At 47.6% G+C, this 18,369-nt stretch overlaps 1 protein-coding gene across 2 annotated transcripts in view; it reads left to right on the forward strand.

The window, feature by feature from the left end:
* The first annotated feature begins 674 nt into the window (after window positions 1-674).
* NSFL1C (NSFL1 cofactor) overlaps window positions 675-18,369 on the forward strand; it is a 44,243-nt gene continuing 26,548 nt past the window's right edge. For both annotated transcript variants that reach the window (XM_068263821.1, XM_068263822.1), the window contains exons 1-3: window positions 675-812; window positions 10,846-10,943; window positions 16,136-16,210. In XM_068263821.1, the coding sequence (XP_068119922.1) occupies window positions 708-812; window positions 10,846-10,943; window positions 16,136-16,210 (278 nt within the window). In that variant the 5' untranslated portion in view covers window positions 675-707. The remainder of the gene's footprint in view (window positions 813-10,845; window positions 10,944-16,135; window positions 16,211-18,369) is intronic.

The raw sequence follows: 18,369 nt of genomic DNA on the forward strand, positions 1-18,369 counted from the left end.
GAGTTAGTATGGCAGAATCTGTTGGCCTAGCACAAGTCATGTTGTACGGTATCTGACAACATACGTTTATAGATGCAGTGAAGCATACTTTTCATGTACCATATGCTTCACTGTGTGCGCTGCATGAACTTGCGTAATGCACAATGCGACATTTCACCTTAGATGAAATCCTTTTGAAAGTGTATGCAAAACAACAAAAAAAGTCATAAAATAAGCCTATGTGCTTAGGGAACTTGACCTTGTACTTGTTAAAATGGATCCTTTTTCCAGTCTATGCAGAACACAATACCATCACCACACCTCACAATTTTTTGGAATGGGAAATAAGGACAGCCTTTTGTTTAATTTTAAACCTGTTTCTGCAGGGGGGGGGGGGAAGTAATTTACTCTCATGGTAAAAATATATAGAATAGGTATATATATAGGTCACAAAAAGAATGCTAGAAAGTATCCATCATTTTTTAATAAAGCAATAATAAAATAATACAATGGTTTTGCAGCCCTATTCATAAGTCATTAAGTAGGGTCAACTAAGGCACATTCTGTATTTGCTCCAAAATGAGGGACTGTCCAAAATGGGAAATATTGTATTATCTTGTTATCATTATTATTATTAGGACAGCAGCACTGTGTAGATGTTACAGGGCGGAACGTTGTGTTTTGCAGTTGTGTTTCCGGGGGAATGTCAGAGCAGTTGCACTGTGAAGATGGCGACCCAGCAAGAGGAAGCGGTGCGGGAATTCGTGCTGGTGACCGGCTCGGAAGAGGAACGGGCCCTTTTCTTTCTGGAATCCGCTGGCTGGGACCTGCAGGTACCGGGGGGAGAGAGAGCGGGGCGACCCGGGGGAGGCTGGGAACCGGAAGAGGAGAGAGCAGAGAGAGAACCGCACTGTCATCACCACTGTGCCCCGGCGTATCCCTTCCCTCATCCCCACTGTGCCCCGGCGTATCCCTTCCCTCATCCCCACTGTGCCCCGGCGTATCCCTTCCCTCATCCCCACTGTGCCCCGGCGTATCCCTTCCCTCATCCCCACTGTGCCCCGGCGTATCCCTTCCCTCATCCCCACTGTGCCCCGGCGCAACCCTTCCCTCATTCTCACGGTGGCCCGGTGCTACAACAATGTGACCTATGTCGTCGAACTAACCTACATCCCATAGACTTTACTATCCCCTTCCCTAACCCTCCTGCTATACGTTTAATTGTGAATGTAGGCTCATTCGACAGGTAGGCTATTTTGTCAGAACACCGGCGCATCCCTTCCCTCGTCCCCGCTGTGCCCCGGCGCATCCCTTCCCTCGTCCTCGCTGTGCCCCGGCGTATCCCTTCCCTCGTCCCCGCTGTGCCCCGGCGTATCCCTTCCCTCGTCCCCGCTGTGCCCCGGCGTATCCCTTCCCTCGTCCCCGCTGTGCCCCGGCGTATCCCTTCCCTCGTCCCCGCTGTGCCCCGGCGTATCCCTTCCCTCGTCCCCGCTGTGCCCCGGCGTATCCCTTCCCTCGTCCCCGCTGTGCCCCGGCGTATCCCTTCCCTCGTCCCCGCTGTGCTCGGCGTATCCCTTCCCTCGTCCCCGCTGTGCCCCGGCGTATCCCTACCCTCGTCCCCGCTGTGCCCCGGCGTATCCCTACCCTCGTCCCCGCTGTGCCCCGGCGTATCCCTACCCTCGTCCCCGCTGTGCCCCGGCGTATCCCTACCCTCGTCCCCGCTGTGCCCCGGCGTATCCCTTCCCTCGTCCCCGCTGTGCCCCGGCGTATCCCTTCCCTCGTCCCCGCTGTGCCCCGGCGTATCCCTTCCCTCGTCCCCGCTGTGCCCCGGCGTATGCCTTCCCTCGTCCCCGCTGTGCCCCGGCGTATCCCTTCCCTTGTCCCTGCTGTGCCCCCATTATATCTTATCACTCATAATCTGCATGTTTCTCCTACTGTCTGGTAGGAGAAACTGGAGAACTGGTTGAAACTGAATGCTGACAAAACTGAGGTCCTGTTTGTCCAAAGCCAGCACTCGCCATCAAAACAGCTCTATCCTAAAGCAACACCAATCAGGATTGGGAATTCAGACATAAACAGCTCCAACCTTGTGCGCAGCCTTGGCGTACTAATCGATGGGGAATTGAGTTTCAGAAACCAAATTTCATCTGTAGTTAAATCTTCCTTCTTTCATCTGAAGAACATTGCAAAGATTAAACATCTGATTCCCCCAGAGGATCTTCCAACCCTAGTCTACGCCTTCATCACATCACGGCTGGACTACTGCAATGCCCTTTATGCTGGCCTCCCCAAAAATGACCTGCGTCGCCTGCAATTAGTGCAGAATGCTGCTGCCAGATTGCTAACAAACCAGCCGCGCCACTGTCACATTACACCGATCCTTCGCTTACTGCACTGGCTACCAGTAGAATGGAGAATACTCTTCAAGATTGGACTGCTGACATTCAAATCCCTGCACAATCTGGGCCCTGGATACATGAAGGACTTGCTGAAGCTGCACCACACCTCTCACAACCTCAGATCAGCAAGTTCTATAAACTTGGTCACTCCTAGAGTGCACCTCAAAAAATCTGGAGATAGAGCCTTCTGTCATGCTGCCCCTACTCTTTGGAACTCCCTACCACACCCGGTAAAGACAGCACCATCCCTGGAGCTATTCAAATCCAGACTGAAAAGCCACCTGTTTAGCCTGGCATTTCCAGATTTATAAAATTCTTCCTCTGTACCACGATGGTCAGAGCCATGCTTATGCGCTTTGAGTCCCACGGGAGAAAAGCGCTTTACAAATGTTATTTGTTGTTGTTGTTGTACTGTCCCTCATTATCTCATCCCATACATGTCCTCACCACAGCCCCACATCTCGCTCTTTAGTCCATTAGTGACTGGGATGTAAGTCAGCTTAAGACGTCACTGGCCACATGCTTGATGTGGTCACTGACTCACTAAGTAGTGAAAACTATGCAGTGAGTGTTAGCACTATTTTGTGTGATAACTATGTAATGGCTAAAGAGCAGAGATAAGCAAGTCATTTTTTGAATATACATACAAATTTGTTTTCAATCGAGAACAGAGTTTACAGGGTCTAATCCAGGTATAAAGAACTTAATTTGGCATTCTGGAGCCAGTCTGTCCAATCCAGGAGCAGCAGGAAATGGTTAGGAGCCAGCTCCACTGATAATTGGAGAAATATCCTGGCCGTTTGACTACCTTTGTCCAGTCCGCCCTAATAAGATTCTTAAGCCGCTGATTAGCCAGTTGTTTAGTCTGCATTTTCTGAAGCAGATTTGCCCACTGTACACGTGGTGTTCCACATCTGTAAATTCCATTTCCTGTCAAATCTGAGTTTTCATATTGATTGAATTAAGCGCAACTTTATTGTTAATTTTTTAGTATTTATATAGCCCTGATATTGTCCGCAACACTTTAAAGTACATAGTCCTCAGAGGATTTCGCAATCTAATACCTACCATAGTCATAGTTAGTGTGGCACACAAGTACATAACTAGCCAAATATGTGATTCTAATGAGACTTAATAGCCTCAGGTGTGCGGCTGGGAGAGAGGAGGTAAATTACCCAGGTGTCCGGTGCTTCCATGACTCACTACTGCACACTTCCTCCTTCGGCCCATTGCACCCGAGCGTGATACGCATAGAAGCACCGGACATTGGGTAATTAACCCCCTCTCTCCCAGCCACACACCTGAGGCTATTAAGTCTCATTAGAATCACAAATTCGGCTACTTATGTACTTGTGAGCCCATCACTAGTCAGTCTAATGTCTGCAGCACTTTAGAGTACATAGTCTATTGCCCTACCATATTATTATGTGTTTATATAGCACTGACATCTGCAGCATTTTACAGAGTACATAGTCATGTCACTGACTGTCCTCAGAGGAGCTCACAATCTAATCCTACCATAGTCATATATGTATTGTAGTCTAGGGCCAATTTATGGGGAAGCCAACAAAGTTCTCTGTATGTTTTTGAGGTGTAGAAGGAAACCAGAGCGCCCAGAGGAAACCCATGCAGACACGGGGAGAACATACAAACTCCGTTATGATAGTTCTCTGGTGGGGATTCAAAATGGGGTAAACTATTTCAGTGTTCTCCCCAGAAATTTTTTCCAGCCGGGTGGCATGAAAAAGTAGCCGAGTGGGGTGAGATGAGAGAATGCTGGGCCGGCGCTTCTCTGCATAATTCTGCTTACAGCAGAGGGAGGAGAGGAGCCGATGACAGCCGGCTGGAGTTCCTGGCTAAAAGGGCCTGGGGAGAACAGGGCTGTGGAGTCGGAGTTGGAGTCGGGGCAATTTTGGGCACCCGGAGTTGGAGTCGGAGTTTAATAAACTGAGGAGTCGGGTGATTTTTGTACAAAATTCACAGTCCTATTAAATATTAGACTAAGGAGTCGGAGTCGGGACCATTTTGGTTACCTGGAGTTGGAGTCGTGGTTTCATAAACTGAGTCGGAGTTGGAAGATTTTTGTACCGACTCCACAGCCCTGGGGGAGAACACTGTATTTGAGATTGTTCATGTATCATCCGTGGTTAAATCTCTCATGAAGAAAAGACACATGCTGTCTTCATTAGCTATACTCTGAGTGTACAGTGGAGGAAATAATTATTTGACCCCCTCACTGATTTTGTAAGTTTGTCCAATGACAAAGAAATGAAGTCTCAGAACAGTATCATTTCAATGGTAGGTTTATTTTAACAGTGGCAGATAGCACATCAAAAGGAAAATCGAAAAAATAACCTTAAATAAAAGATAGCAACTGATTTGCATTTCATTGAGTGAAATAAGGGTACTTATCCGTTAGCCGGGCGCATCCTCTAGGTGGCGACAAAACTCTACCAGAGTTACATCTTTCCCTACTATCCATGTCGGCCTGGAGGAGGAATAGTAATTAGCGCCACCTGCCGGATGCGCCCGGCTAACGGATAAGTACCGAAATAAGTTTTTGAACCCCTACCAACCATTAAAGGCTCATACACACATCAGACTATAGTCTTTGGAAAATGAAAGATCACAGACCAATCTTACCACCCTTCATGTAGTATGAGAGCCATACTCTACACAGTCTTTTCTATGGAGCTGAACTCCACATCAGAAAAAAATCTTTGCAAGATGCTGCACACACAGATGCTGTACAGACACAAAAGATCAGTATCTGCAAAAGATCTGTTCCTGCCAAAAATCCATTCCTGCAAATTGCAATGATAATCTATGAGATCTGCAGATCATCATACACACATGATTTAACTGACATTCATCTGCAGATCAAGCAATCATCTGCAGATCTGAAAATCCATCCTGGTGGTTCTGATCTGCAGATGAATGTCAGTTAAATCATGTGTGTATGATGATCTGCAGATCTCATAGATTATCATTGCAATTTGCAGGAATGGATTTTTGGCAGGAACAGATCTTTTGCAGATACTGATCTTTTGTGTCTGTACAGAATCTGTGTGTGCAGCATCTTGCAAAGATTTTTTTCTGATGTGGAGTTCAGCTCCATAGAAACGACTGTGTAGAGTATGGCTCTCATACTACATGAAGGGTGGTAAGATTGGTCTGTGATCTTTCATTTTCAAAAGACTATGGTCTGATGTGTGTATGTGGCCTAAGAGTTCTGGCTCCCACAGAGTGGTTAGACACTTCTACTCAATTAGTCACCCTCATTAAGGACACCTGTCTTAACTAGTCACCTGTATAAAAGACACCTGTCCACAGAATCAATCAATCAAGCAGACTCCAAACTCTCCAACATGGGAAAGACCAAAGAGCTGTCCAAGGATGTCAGAGACAAAATTGTAGACCTGCACAAGGCTGGAATGGGCTACAAAACCATTAGCAAGAAGCTGGGAAAGAAGGTGACAACTGCTGGTGCGATTGTTCGAAAATGGAAGGAGCACAAAATGACCATCAATCGACCTTGCTCTGGGGCTCCACGCAAGATCTCACCTCGTGGGGTGTCAATGGTTCTGAGAAAGGTGAAAAAGCATCCTAGAACTACACGGGAGGAGTTAGTGAATGACCTCAAATTAGCAGGGACCACAGTCACCAAGAAAACCATTGGAAACACATTACACCGCAATGGATTAAAATCCTGCAGGGCTCGCAAGGTCCCCCTGCTCAAGAAGGCACATGTGCAGGCCCGTCTGAAGTTTGCCAATGAACACCTGAATGATTCTGTGAGTGACTGGAAGAAGGTGCTGTGGTTTGATGAGACCAAAATAGAGCTCTTTGGCATTAACTCAACTCGCTGTGTTTGGAGGAAGAAAAATGCTGCCTATGACCCCCAAAACACCGTCCCCACCGACAAGCATGGGGGTGGAAACATTTTGCTTTGGGGGTGTTTTTCTGCTAAGGGCACAGGACAACTTAATCGCATTAACGGGAAAATGGACGGAGCCATGTATCGTGAAATACTGAACGACAACCTCCTTCCCTCTGCCAGGAAACTGAAAATGGGTCGTGGATGGGTGTTCCAGCACGACAATGACCCAAAACATACAGCAAAGGCAACAAAGGAGTGGCTCAAGAAGAAGCACATTAAGGTCATGGAGTGGCCTAGTCACTCTCCAGACCTTAATCCAATAGAAAACCTATGGAGGGAGCTCAAGCTCAGAGTTGCACAGAGACAGCCTCGAAACATTAGGGATTTAAAGATGATCTGCAAAGAGGAGTGGACCAACATTCCTCCTAAAATGTGTGCAAACTTGGTCATCAATTACAAGAAACGTTTGACCTCTGTGCTTGCAAACAAGGGTTTTTCCACTAAGTATTAAGTCTTCTATTGTTAGAGGGTTCAAAAACGTATTTCACTCAATGAAATGCAAATCAGTTGCTATCTTTTATTTAAGGTTATTTTTTCGATTTTCCTTTTGATGTGCTATCTGCCACTGTTAAAATAAACCTACCATTGAAATGATACTGTTCTGAGACTTTTCATTTCTTTGTCATTGGACAAACTTACAAAATCAGTGAGGGGTCAAATAATTATTTCCTCCACTGTATGTATACATCAATCACCCAACCTTTTATATATTTAAAGTGGATCTAAATTCAGATATTCCTCTCTGCTCTAAAAGATACACAACCGCATAATAAACTTTAAAGAAAAAAACATTTCTTTGTTACAGCTGATACAAATCCTGCAATAATTCTGCAGTGCTTCTGCTTTCATGGAAGCCGACATATTAACATCCTGTGCTTTCAAATGAACTTATCTGCCATGGCTGCCACAGGGGAGAGATCAAATTACAACTTGTGATATAGACACAGGTGAGGGGGAATTCGACAGACTAAACTCTTTAAAGGACCTGAACTCTGAACGTCCTCTCTGCTCTAAAAGATATGCAACAGCATAATAACCTTAACAAAACATTTGTTACACCTGATACAAATCCTAAACTAAAGCAGCACTGTTTCTACTTCCTGATTCATGGAAGCAGACATATTGTTAACCTCCTGTGCGTTCAAATGGCCTTTATCTGCCATCTGTGCCATAGGCAGTCATGTGACATTGGAAGATATCAGATTACAAGTTGTGATTAGACACAAATGAAGGGGATTAAACAGGATAAACTCTCTAAAGCCATACAGGGTGCATTACTTAGTTTTCCTTCTGTCCAGTGCAAGAGTTCAGGTGTACTTTAAATCCATACAGGGTGTATTTCTCTGTTTCCTTCTCTCCTGTGGGAGAGTTCAGGTCCACTTTAGGCCCCATTCACACTAGAGCGTTTTGCCGCGATTTCGGCAAAATGCTCAAACGCTAGCGCTTTTTAAAAGCATAATGAAACCCTATGGGCCCGTTCTTACTTGGGTGATTTGCGCTAATCGCCGCAAATTGCCCAAAAACGGGCAAAAACGCAAAGGCGTCGCCTGCACCATTTTCAGACGATTTTCCGGCGATTGCGTTTCAGTGCCATAGAAGCACTAAACGCGATTGCGGCAGAATCGCTGCAGTGTCCAGTGATTTTTTTTTTCCACGTGAAATCGCTGAAAAATCACTCCTGCAAAACGCCGGAAAAAATCGCCGTTGTTTTGCGTTTTTAAGTGTGAATGGGGCCTAAAGCATATTTAAATAATCTGAAAACAAGCTAAATAACAAATATGCTCTCATGGTCACACTCCCATCCCGAGTACATACTCTTCTGTACTGGACATGCATGAGTACGGTCTGAGACTGCCCAGTAGAATGATGTCGCTGGTGCAGGGCTTTTTACTCCATGCACCAAGGGGCTTTGTTCTACTGCAGGTAACCAGTACAGAGGAGCTTGCACTCAGATGGGAGCGCTGATGCAAAGGAGAGGGTCCTGTGCAGTAGTGGTGGGCACCAGAAGGATGGGGAAGCCTCTAAACTCTCCAGAAGCTCCCCGTTATTGGGACAAGTATGTAATTTTTAGGCCCCTTTTACACTTACGTGCTACCTCGCCCCTCGTTACGTGTCCTTGCCGCAAGGGCCATTCAAGTCTATGGAGACTTGCACTGTTCACGCGTTGTGCTGGAAGCATCCAAATTGCAGCATTCCCAATGCAATGTCTGCAGCGCTTTGCTGCATCATTATTGTACCGCATGGTTTATGCAGCAATGCAAGTCAATGGGCGACGCAGTAAGGGCTCGCTGACACTAAGGGCGTTTTTGCCCTTCTTTTAAGCCCTAAAAACGCTTGTGCAATGATTCCCTATGAGAGAGTTCACATCTGAGCAGTTGGTTTCCGATCTGCTCAGCAAAGCGGTGCCTGTACCATTTTTGAGGCGACTTTGCCTCAATGGAAGAATAAATACATTGTATTCTTTTCCGGGTCAAAGAGTTCACTTCCCGACTTGCGTCAGGGAGTGAATTTAAAAACCGATCTGGAAAAACGCTTACAAAAGTGCTTTTAACAAAGAACGCAGCGTGCAGTGGAGCGCCGGGAGGCGCTAAAAAAAAAAAAAAAGCAAACAAAAACGCTAAATGTTTGCATTTGTGTTTTTAGATGTGAATGAGCCCACTGTGTAAATGACGGGATTGCAGTGCGCATGCATGGAACAATGAGAATCCTAGTGACATACTTCCTGCGCAGGAGGGAGTACGTCACTAGCCAGGGTGCAGCGCAGGGTTAAGCGCCGCTAGTAATGGGTGAGAAAGGTGCCTCAAGGTTTTTTGGGGTAGTGGTATCCCTCACGGTTTTGCTAACTCAGTATCGCGCTGTGCTGCCTCTCGCAACCAATAGCATCATAAGGACCAGGGCAGGAAACCTGAAGCAAAAATGCAGCAGTGATCTGCGGCAGCCAGTCAGGATCTTAGGTTAAATGAACTGCTGAAACCTGATTGGTGGTTGTGACCACTGCTTTACATTTGTTTTAGGCTACTTTGCATTCTTGATGAAACAACCATCAAGGCTTCACTTTCATTTCTCCAGCAGGAGAGAGAAGGAAATAGGGACAGTGTTTTGTTGACTTCATTGTGAGTCACAGACAAGATCTCCCAGTTGAGTAATCATTTGGTCCACCCACTGTCTCCTTGCATTTCCTGTCTACCTGCTGTCAGTACTGGCTGCCACCTGTTAGATGAGGCCACACCCGCAATTCCTCTTAAATTGCATCCTCCTCTCTCATATACCTCAGTTTTTACATGTCTGTACTGCTGGTTTAACATGGCCCATCAACCGAAGTGTCTGTAACCATCAAAGCAAACCTAAACTGAAAATAAAGTCAAAATAAACATACACAGGTCATACTTGCCTTTTGTGTAGTCTTCTCTTTAATCTCTGTCTACTCTCTCATGTCCTGTTTGTTCACTGTGATCAATGGAATTTTCTGTCCTCCATTTTAAACATTTCTATTTTCTTTTAAATAATACCAGTGGCCTGGCTATCCTGCTGATCCTCTGCATCTAATACTTTTAGCCATAGACCCTGAACAAGCATGCAGCATATCACGTGTTTCTGACAAGATTAGCTGCATTCTTGTTTCTGGTATTATTTAGACACTGCTGCATCCAAATAGATCAGCAAGATAGTCAGGCAACTGGTGTAGTTTAAAAGGAAATTACTGGCGGCCCCCGTATCCCTCTCACTTCAGTTGTCCTGTAATTTTAAGTCCTATGGGAATCCACTGCTGCTCTTTATATTTATTCACTTTCCATACAAAGTAATGATGACCTGTTAAGCATCTTTACCCTTCTCTACTGTCAGTAATGTTTGTCACAGGCACACAGAAGATATATATTTTCCTGTGTTTTATATTCTTGAGCTAATGAAAATTCTGGGTTGGCACCTGATTGAAAGGGTGCTAATTTCAGCATTTGTAGATGGGAAAAGTTGACTATTAAGCAGGGCTGTAGAGTCATTACAAAAATCCTCCGACTTTATGAAACCTGCAACTCTATGTACCCAAACATTGCTCTGACTCCACAGCCCTGCTATCAAGTCAAGTGTCATCTCTGCAACCAGGAAGAGCTTTGGTAAGACAGGTGACCCACTCCTCTTAATGCTTACTCTGGCCAAACGCATGCATGCGCCATCTAGTGTCTATGGTAGAGGAACTGGCCACGATTATGCAGTGGTGACTGAATCGTATGTTATGGATGCCAGGGAGGGGAGGAGGCTGTACATGCTTCATCTCTACAGAAGAGGGCAGCAGGAGCGGCAAGATTAACAGGACAGTGTTGAACTAGTCAGCTCTAGCCCTGCTGTAGGTTTTATGTGCTGCTTGATAGGGAAAAACTTTTAGAAAAAAAATAAATGAAGCTCGAACATAACAGAGAGAAATAGTATGAAACGTTTCTGAATGCACAATATCAGCACATTGTATGAATCTATTTTATTTGTTTATCTGAGCTTCCACTGTTTTTTTTTTTTTTTTTTTTTTGTGTGCAGTTAGCTTTGGCGAGCTTCTATGAAGATGGCGGAGACGATGACATAGTGACCCTGCCACAGCCTCTGCCGGGCTCTACGTCCCGTGGCTCTGGGCCCAGGTGAGACATTTTGTCATCCAGGAAATGTAAACTTGGTGTGGCTACGCTGTTCCTCACAAATTACTGCCTTAGGTCTGTTCACACCAAAAAGTGTGCTATCTGCTCTACCCAATCTCTTCCCTGCTGTTGCCTGCACTTCACATAAGCAAACCTGTAAGATGGCAAATTTTTTTACATTAAATACATCCCTAAGTAGAGGTAAGCAGCTGGGTGGTCCTCGGGCTCCCCGATCTATCCACAAGCCCACTGTTGCCATGCACGGACCCTCTGAACATATCTGACGAGCTTGTTCTCGCGTATGCACAGTACGGCCCCATGCACGGTGAGGGGAGCGCGGAGGCAAACCTGCCAGCGATGGTGAGGTTGAGGAGAAGAAAGGAAGACTCCAGACCATCCAGAAGCTTCCCTTCCCTCTACTATGAGGAGAGTATTATTATTTAGAATTCATATAACACCAACATCTTGTATGTATCATAGTCTAGGACAGCGCTGGGGGAACTATGGCCCATGTGCTCTGTATATTTCTCTTTCTCCCTCCCTCCCTGCAGAGTCGCGAGCGTGGGTTAAAACTCACCTGCTCGCAGATTCCAGCATTGCGTCTCCATGGCAACAGGGCGTCAAATGACACACTGTCGGGACGTGGCAGCATATTGTACACCAGCTACCAGTGTGTGATATGCTAGCGTGTTACGTTGGCATGGAAACTCAGGAAACGGCGAGTAGGCGAGTTTTATCCCCTGCTAATAACCCACTCGCAACTCTGCAGGTAGGGAGGAGGCTAGTATTGCTGCCCGGGCCGCACAGAGTTGCCCAGGTCTGGTCTAGGGTCACTTTTTAAAGGACTTCCGAGGCCAAAATCTGCCCCCAAAACGTAAAATAAGTTAACTACCTGCATGACTTTGTAAGGCAAAGGACGCCATCCGCGTCGTTCCGCCTGGTCCTCTCTGCTCAATAGCCCCCCGAAAGGCTGCGACCCCACGGTCCGGGTCGGTATCTGCATCCTGCATAAAGATGGCCGCAGGAGCTGGCTGCGCAGTCCGCATAGCCGCTGCTGCGGCTGCGCAGCTCTAGGCCCAACCCTCCGATCCACGCTGCCTGTTACGTGGATCGGGGGTTGACCCTAGAGCTGCGCAGCCGCAGTAGCGGCTATGCGGACTGCGCAGCCGTGGCCAGTTCCGGCGGCCATCTTTATGCAGGCTGCAGATACCGACCCGGACCGTGGGGTCGCAGCCTTTCGGGGGGCTATTGAACAGAGGGGACCAGGCGGAACGGCGCGGACGGCGTGCTCCGTGCCTTAGAAAGTCATGCAGGTAGTTAACTTTTTTTTACGTTTTGGGGGAAGATTTTGGCCTCGAAGTCCTTTTTAAAGAGAATCTGTATTCTAAAATTCTTACAATAAAAAGCATACCATACTCCCTGCTGCAATCCTGGCTTGTAATTGCCAGCTTTAGGCAGTGTTTACAAACCAAAGACGTGGTTGTTACCAGAATGTGATAGGCTCAGAGGAGCTCAGTCTGTGACTCACACAGAGCCTGCAGGGGGCGTGGAGAGGGTGTGAATAGCTTATATCCTATCACAAGCAGAGCTGCACATTCCAGCCTGAGTGCCTGAGCCAGACAAAGCCGTCAGAGGAAAGATTAGATTATATAACAGAGATAATACAGCCACTGTGCAACTAGGAAAGTCTGCAGTAAGACATACCACATTAGAACAGGTATAGGAACTTATAGGATAGAGAAATAAGGCTGAAATTTTTTTTACAGTCTCTTGAAGGGGAAGCCAATTAACTTATCTGTATGCTTTTTGGGATGTGAGCGGAAACCTGAGTGCCCGGGTGGGGCGGAACGATTTCAGGAAAAGATTGAATTGCCATTTTTCTGTCAAATTGCAATTTCGATTCATGCTTTTCTTCAAATCTTCTGTACACACAATAGTTTTTCACCCAAGGTAGCCAGGTATAGGTGCCCCCTGTATAGGTTAGCCAGGCATGGGTGCCCCCTGTATAGGTTAGCCAGGCATGGGTGCCCCCTGTATAGGTTAGCCAGGCATGGGTGCCCCCTGTATAGGTTAGCCAGGCATGGGTGCCCCCTGTATAGGTTAGCCAGGCATGGGTGCCCCCTGTATAGGTTAGCCAGGCATGGGTGCCCCCTGTATAGGTTAGCCAGGCATGGGTGCCCCCTGTATAGGTTAGCCAGGCATGGGTGCCCCCTGTATAGGGTAGCCAGGCATGGGTGCCCCCTGTATAGGTTAGCCAGGCATGGGTGCCCCCTGTATAGGGTAGCCAGGCATGGGTGCCCCCTGTATAGGGTAGCCAGGCATGGGTGCCCCCTGTATAGGGTAGCCAGGCATGGGTGCCCCCTGTATAGGGTAGCCAGGCATGGGTGCCCCCTGTATAGGGTAGCCAGGCATGGGTGCCCCCTGTATAGGGTAGCCAGGCATGGGTGCCCCCTGTATAGGGTAGCCAGGCATGGGTGCCCCCTGTATAGGGTAGCCAGGCATGGGTGCCCCCTGTATAGGGTAGCCAGGCATGGGTGCCCCCTGTATAGGGTAGCCAGGCATGGGTGCCCCCTGTATAGGGTAGCCAGGCATGGGCGCCCCCTGTATAGGGTAGCCAGGCATGGGCGCCCCCTGTATAGGGTAGCCAGGCATGGGCGCCCCCTGTATAGGGTAGCCAGGCATGGGCGCCCCCTGTATAGGGTAGCCAGGCATGGGCGCCCCCTGTATAGGGTAGCCAGGCATGGGCGCCCCCTGTATAGGGTAGCCAGGCATGGGCGCCCCCTGTATAGGGTAGCCAGGCATGGGCGCCCCCTGTATAGGGTAGCCAGGCATGGGCGCCCCCTGTATAGGGTAGCCAGGCATGGGTGCCCCCAGTATAGGTTAGCCAGGCATGGGTGCCCCCTGTATAGGTTAGCCAGGCATGGGTGCCCCCTGTATAGGTTAGCCAGGCATGGGTGCCCCCTGTATAGGTTAGCCAGGCATGGGTGCCCCCTGTATAGGTTAGCCAGGCATGGGTGCCCCCTGTATAGGTTAGCCAGGCATGGGTGCCCCCTGTATAGGTTAGCCAGGCATGGGTGCCCCCTGTATAGGTTAGCCAGGCATGGGTGCCCCCTGTATAGGTTAGCCAGGCATGGGTGCCCCCTGTATAGGTTAGCCAGGCATGGGTGCCCCCTGTATAGGTTAGCCAGGCATGGGTGCCCCCTGTATAGGTTAGCCAGGCATGGGTGCCCCCTGTATAGGTTAGCCAGGCATGGGTGCCCCCAGTGTAGGTTAGCCAGGTCCCCCGGTAAAGGCAGCCTATTTTGGCCCCGCCGCGGCCACCCATGGCTTGTGTAACTGTCAGGGCTGTGGAGTTGGAGTCAAGGATTCGGAGTCGGATGACTTTTGTACCAAATCTACAGCCCTGGTAAGTATTAGACAAAGGAGTCAGCGCTATTTTGGGTACCTGGAGTTGGAGTCGGTGGTTTCATAAACTGAGGAGTCGGAGTTAGGTGATTCTTGTACCAACTCCACAGCCCTGGTAACTGTTGTGCGGATGGTGGTGGGGTTAGTTGGCAGCTAGGCAGGGAAGGGAGGCAAGAATACATAAATTACCTATTTAGCCGGCATCGTAGTTTACATGATTCCAATCCTGCCTGGTGGATGGCAGCGGCGCTTTCCCCAAAGTGACGCTGCAGTTCACCACTGCAGTTCACCGGGCGCAAAGGGAACCATGGAAACCGAAACCATGTTGCGGGCGAAATAGGTAACCTATGTATTCTTCCTCCTCTGCCTGCTGAGCTGCTGACTCGCCGCCAACCCCCCCCCCCCCCCACACACACACACACACACACACACCACCACCACCACCTGCACAACACCGTTATACAAGCAGCGTGCGGCCGTGGCAGGGCAAACTGAATATATTGTAGCGTTGCCCACTGCTCCTCAAAAAATGTAGCTTTGACGATCATGTGATCATCTTATCCAAAATCGCGATTTCGGTCTAAAAATTATAAATCGTTCAGCCCTGTGCCCAAGGTAAACTCAGACACAGGAAGAACATAAACTCCATGCAGATATCGCTTTGGCTGGAACACGAACCCAGGGACCTAGTGCTGCAAGGCAAGAGTGCTGACCACTATGCCACCGTGCTGCCTGTGAGTATTAAACTTACAAATTGACCTCTGAATCTTCCTGCTGTGATAATGCATGGTAGTGGGGATTCACATGTGATCTGTGAAAAACTCTGCAGATGCAATTTTTTTTTTCCTGCACGCAAATCGGAAGAAGGCTGTCATTTTGGATCCAAATTTGCATGCAGGAAAACAGCGAATTGCGCCACATAGGAACAGGTCTCACTAGATAACGTATCCAAAAAAAAAAAAATCTGAGTCAAAATTTGCTTGCTCATAAAACTAACGAGGACTATGGCAGCAGAAAACGACTGATCTGGGAAATGTCAGATTTTTGTATATGAAAGAGCAGGCAAACTAAAGATGTTTTGTTTGTTTTTTCTTGGTTTTGTGTTCAAAAGCATTTCATGTACTGCAATTCAACTGCCAAAATAGTAAGACTTAACTGCCAATCAGGAATTACTTTTGAAAAGAAAGTAAACTCTGAGAATCCCCCATGAGGAGATGGACTATTCCAAAACCTGTCCGTTCATACAGATTTGAACTGCTTACATTTTTCGCTTGAGTGGTCCTTTTAAAAAGTCCTGCATGCATTATTTTCCACGTTGCACATTGCGTTGCCATTCATTTGATCCCTGGCCTTTGTCCATTCTGCACCAGCAGCAAACATGGCTGCAACAGACAGTTAATCTTTGAATGTAGGCGCCAGATTAGAATGGAAATAGTTAAGAGGAGTTTAATGAGGGAGGTAGTGGTGGACTTGCCTCCCCCAGTAGACTAAATCAGTACCTGGTACAAAAATTCTTTAATCGTAAACTCCAAAAATGCAACGTGTTTCATGGGCATTCATTCGCCCACTTCATCAGGCTATAACAGGAGTAACTGTTCTGTGATTCTCAGCCAACAAAAGTGCCTCTAGGGGGAGCTCTCGATTTGTATCTGTTTTTTAAATGGTGGCAACAAAGGCAGGGGTGCTGTGTATACATGCAATGTCTTATATGAATTACGCCTTTTTTACATTATGTAATAAGGCACAGCAGCTCATGTCTGTAAGGTAACTCATTCTGCTTTTGCTTGCAGTGACCACAGAGTGACGTCCTTCCGGGATCTGGTGCATGCGCAGGAAGAGGAAGAGGAGGAGGAAGAAGGTCAAAGGTCAGACTTTCAAAGTGTATTTGCTGTCATAGAAATACAGTGGTTTGCTAAAGTATTCGGCCCCCTTGAAGTTTTCCACATTTTGTCATTACTGCCACAAACATGAATCAATTTTATTGGAATTTCACTGTAGAGCAGTACAGCTTTTCATGTATTCAGGGTAAAATCTAAGGTGGTTGTCTGAAAACTGCTGATGTAGACCTCTTGTTTATCTGATAAAAGCTACCCTGACCCAAGGTAGAGGTATGATCATGCTGGATCCACATAACTCTGTGCGATGTCCGTTCCTATTCTTGTCCCGCCTGGTCCCCGTAATCACTACTTGAAACATTTGGCTTAAAGCGGAACTGAATACTGTAATTTCACTTACCTGGTACTCCTGCCAGCCCCTTGCAGCCTTCCTGTCCCGCATCAGTCTTCCACAATTCTCCTTTCTCCCGCCGCCAGCTAGTTTCGTTGCTGTCGACTTGTAAGACGATGGCAACTGCACCTGCGTGCCCCGAGCCACACATCTTCCTTCGTGTTCCAGCCCGCAATAGCTTCCTGTGCTAATAGTGCAGGCGGGAACACAAAGCTACGTGGGGCATGCAGGCGCAATCGCTGCGTCAACAGTAGTGAAAGCAGCTGGTGGTGGATCGTGGAGGACCGGCGTGGGACAGGAAGGCTGCAAGGGACTGACAGAAGCCCCAGTTAAGTGAAACACTTCACTGAGGGGGGCAGGAGAGAGGTGGAGATACGCACGGATTGTTGTGCATGGAGGCAGAGCTGCGGCTGAAAGCTCTGCCTCCCGGAGCAGCAAAATCCATGACCAAGAAAGTCGTGGATTTTGCCGGGGGGGGGGGGGGGTTAGGGGTGGTTTTAGGAGGGACAATTAGGGTAAAGAGGTGTTTAAAGTAAAAACCTCCTTTTTAGGAGACTTCAGAATCTCTTTAAGAGCAGTGATTGCTGTGATTGGCTCACAGTAATCACGGGGACAGGCGCTAATATAATTGGCCGGTATCATAGGCCATAACCGATACACAGAAGTTCTGCTGTCAGCGTGCCAGCAGTGTGCGGCAGGAATGATTGAAATCTACGCCCTGGCAGGAATAAAAGGACATAAACACGGCCTAGATTTCAATCAAGGTCTGGAGGAGGTTAAAGTAAACATGTAAATTTTAAGAGAAAAGTTCCTCCAAAGGCTTCCCTCGTCCTCCTCCAGACCACCAATCTTCCATGCTCCTGAGAAGGCCATAGGTCGCCATGCTTGTTCACGGACGGGAGCGCAGCCGCACTCACTCTGCGGCCAGGCCTTTGTCGGGGGGTCCGGGGGGGGGGTCACAGTGCTGGATCATTGGAGGCAAGGGAGGTGGAGAAAGTCTCAGGATTATCCTACTGAGGTAAGCGACTATTTGGGGCACAGTTTTTGCCCTGCAGGTTCAATTTACCCGTTAAAACTTACCTGAACTCAGAACTTCCTCTGTGCTCTAAAACATAAGCAACAGCATAATAACCTTTAAAGAAACACATTTCTTTGTGGCAGCTGATATAAATCCTGCAATAATTCTGCATTGTCTACATCCTGCTTTCATGGAAGCAGATATAGGGTTAACCTCCTGTGTTTACAAATTAGCTGCTCTGCCAACGCAGTCGGCTGGTACAGCTGAGAGATCAAATTACACTTATGATTACTTACAGATAAAGGGGGAGTTAGACAGGCTAATCTCTCAATACATACAGGGTGCATTTCTCTGTTTTCCTTATGTCCTGAGTAAGAGTTCAGGTCCACTTTAAGAAAAATAACCTCTGACGAGACCTGAAAATGCCACAGTAATCCGTTGACTTTTGTGATGCTTTCATCCTAGGGTATTAGGTTCTTCTACGTAATGAGGTACCACGCAGGTATGTGCTTGTCCCATTGGATACCTCAGGTATAATAGCCCTTTTACAGATAGTCCATTGCATTGTGGCGTGAAAGACAATATGATCGCACCGTGAAGCAATGATATTCCTATGTGGCTCTCACATGCCGCAACCAGGTAATGCTTATGTTGAGGCATACTGTACGTTCATTGGACTTTGTTGTTGCAAAAGTACCACGCACTGCATATTTTTGGCTTGGTTGTGATGTACTTACACTTGCTGGGCAGGAAGTACGTTACTGGGATTCCCGTTGGTCC

The sequence above is a fragment of the Hyperolius riggenbachi genome, chromosome 12 (genome assembly GCF_040937935.1).
Source record: "Hyperolius riggenbachi isolate aHypRig1 chromosome 12, aHypRig1.pri, whole genome shotgun sequence".
Taxonomy (NCBI): domain Eukaryota; kingdom Metazoa; phylum Chordata; class Amphibia; order Anura; family Hyperoliidae; genus Hyperolius; species Hyperolius riggenbachi.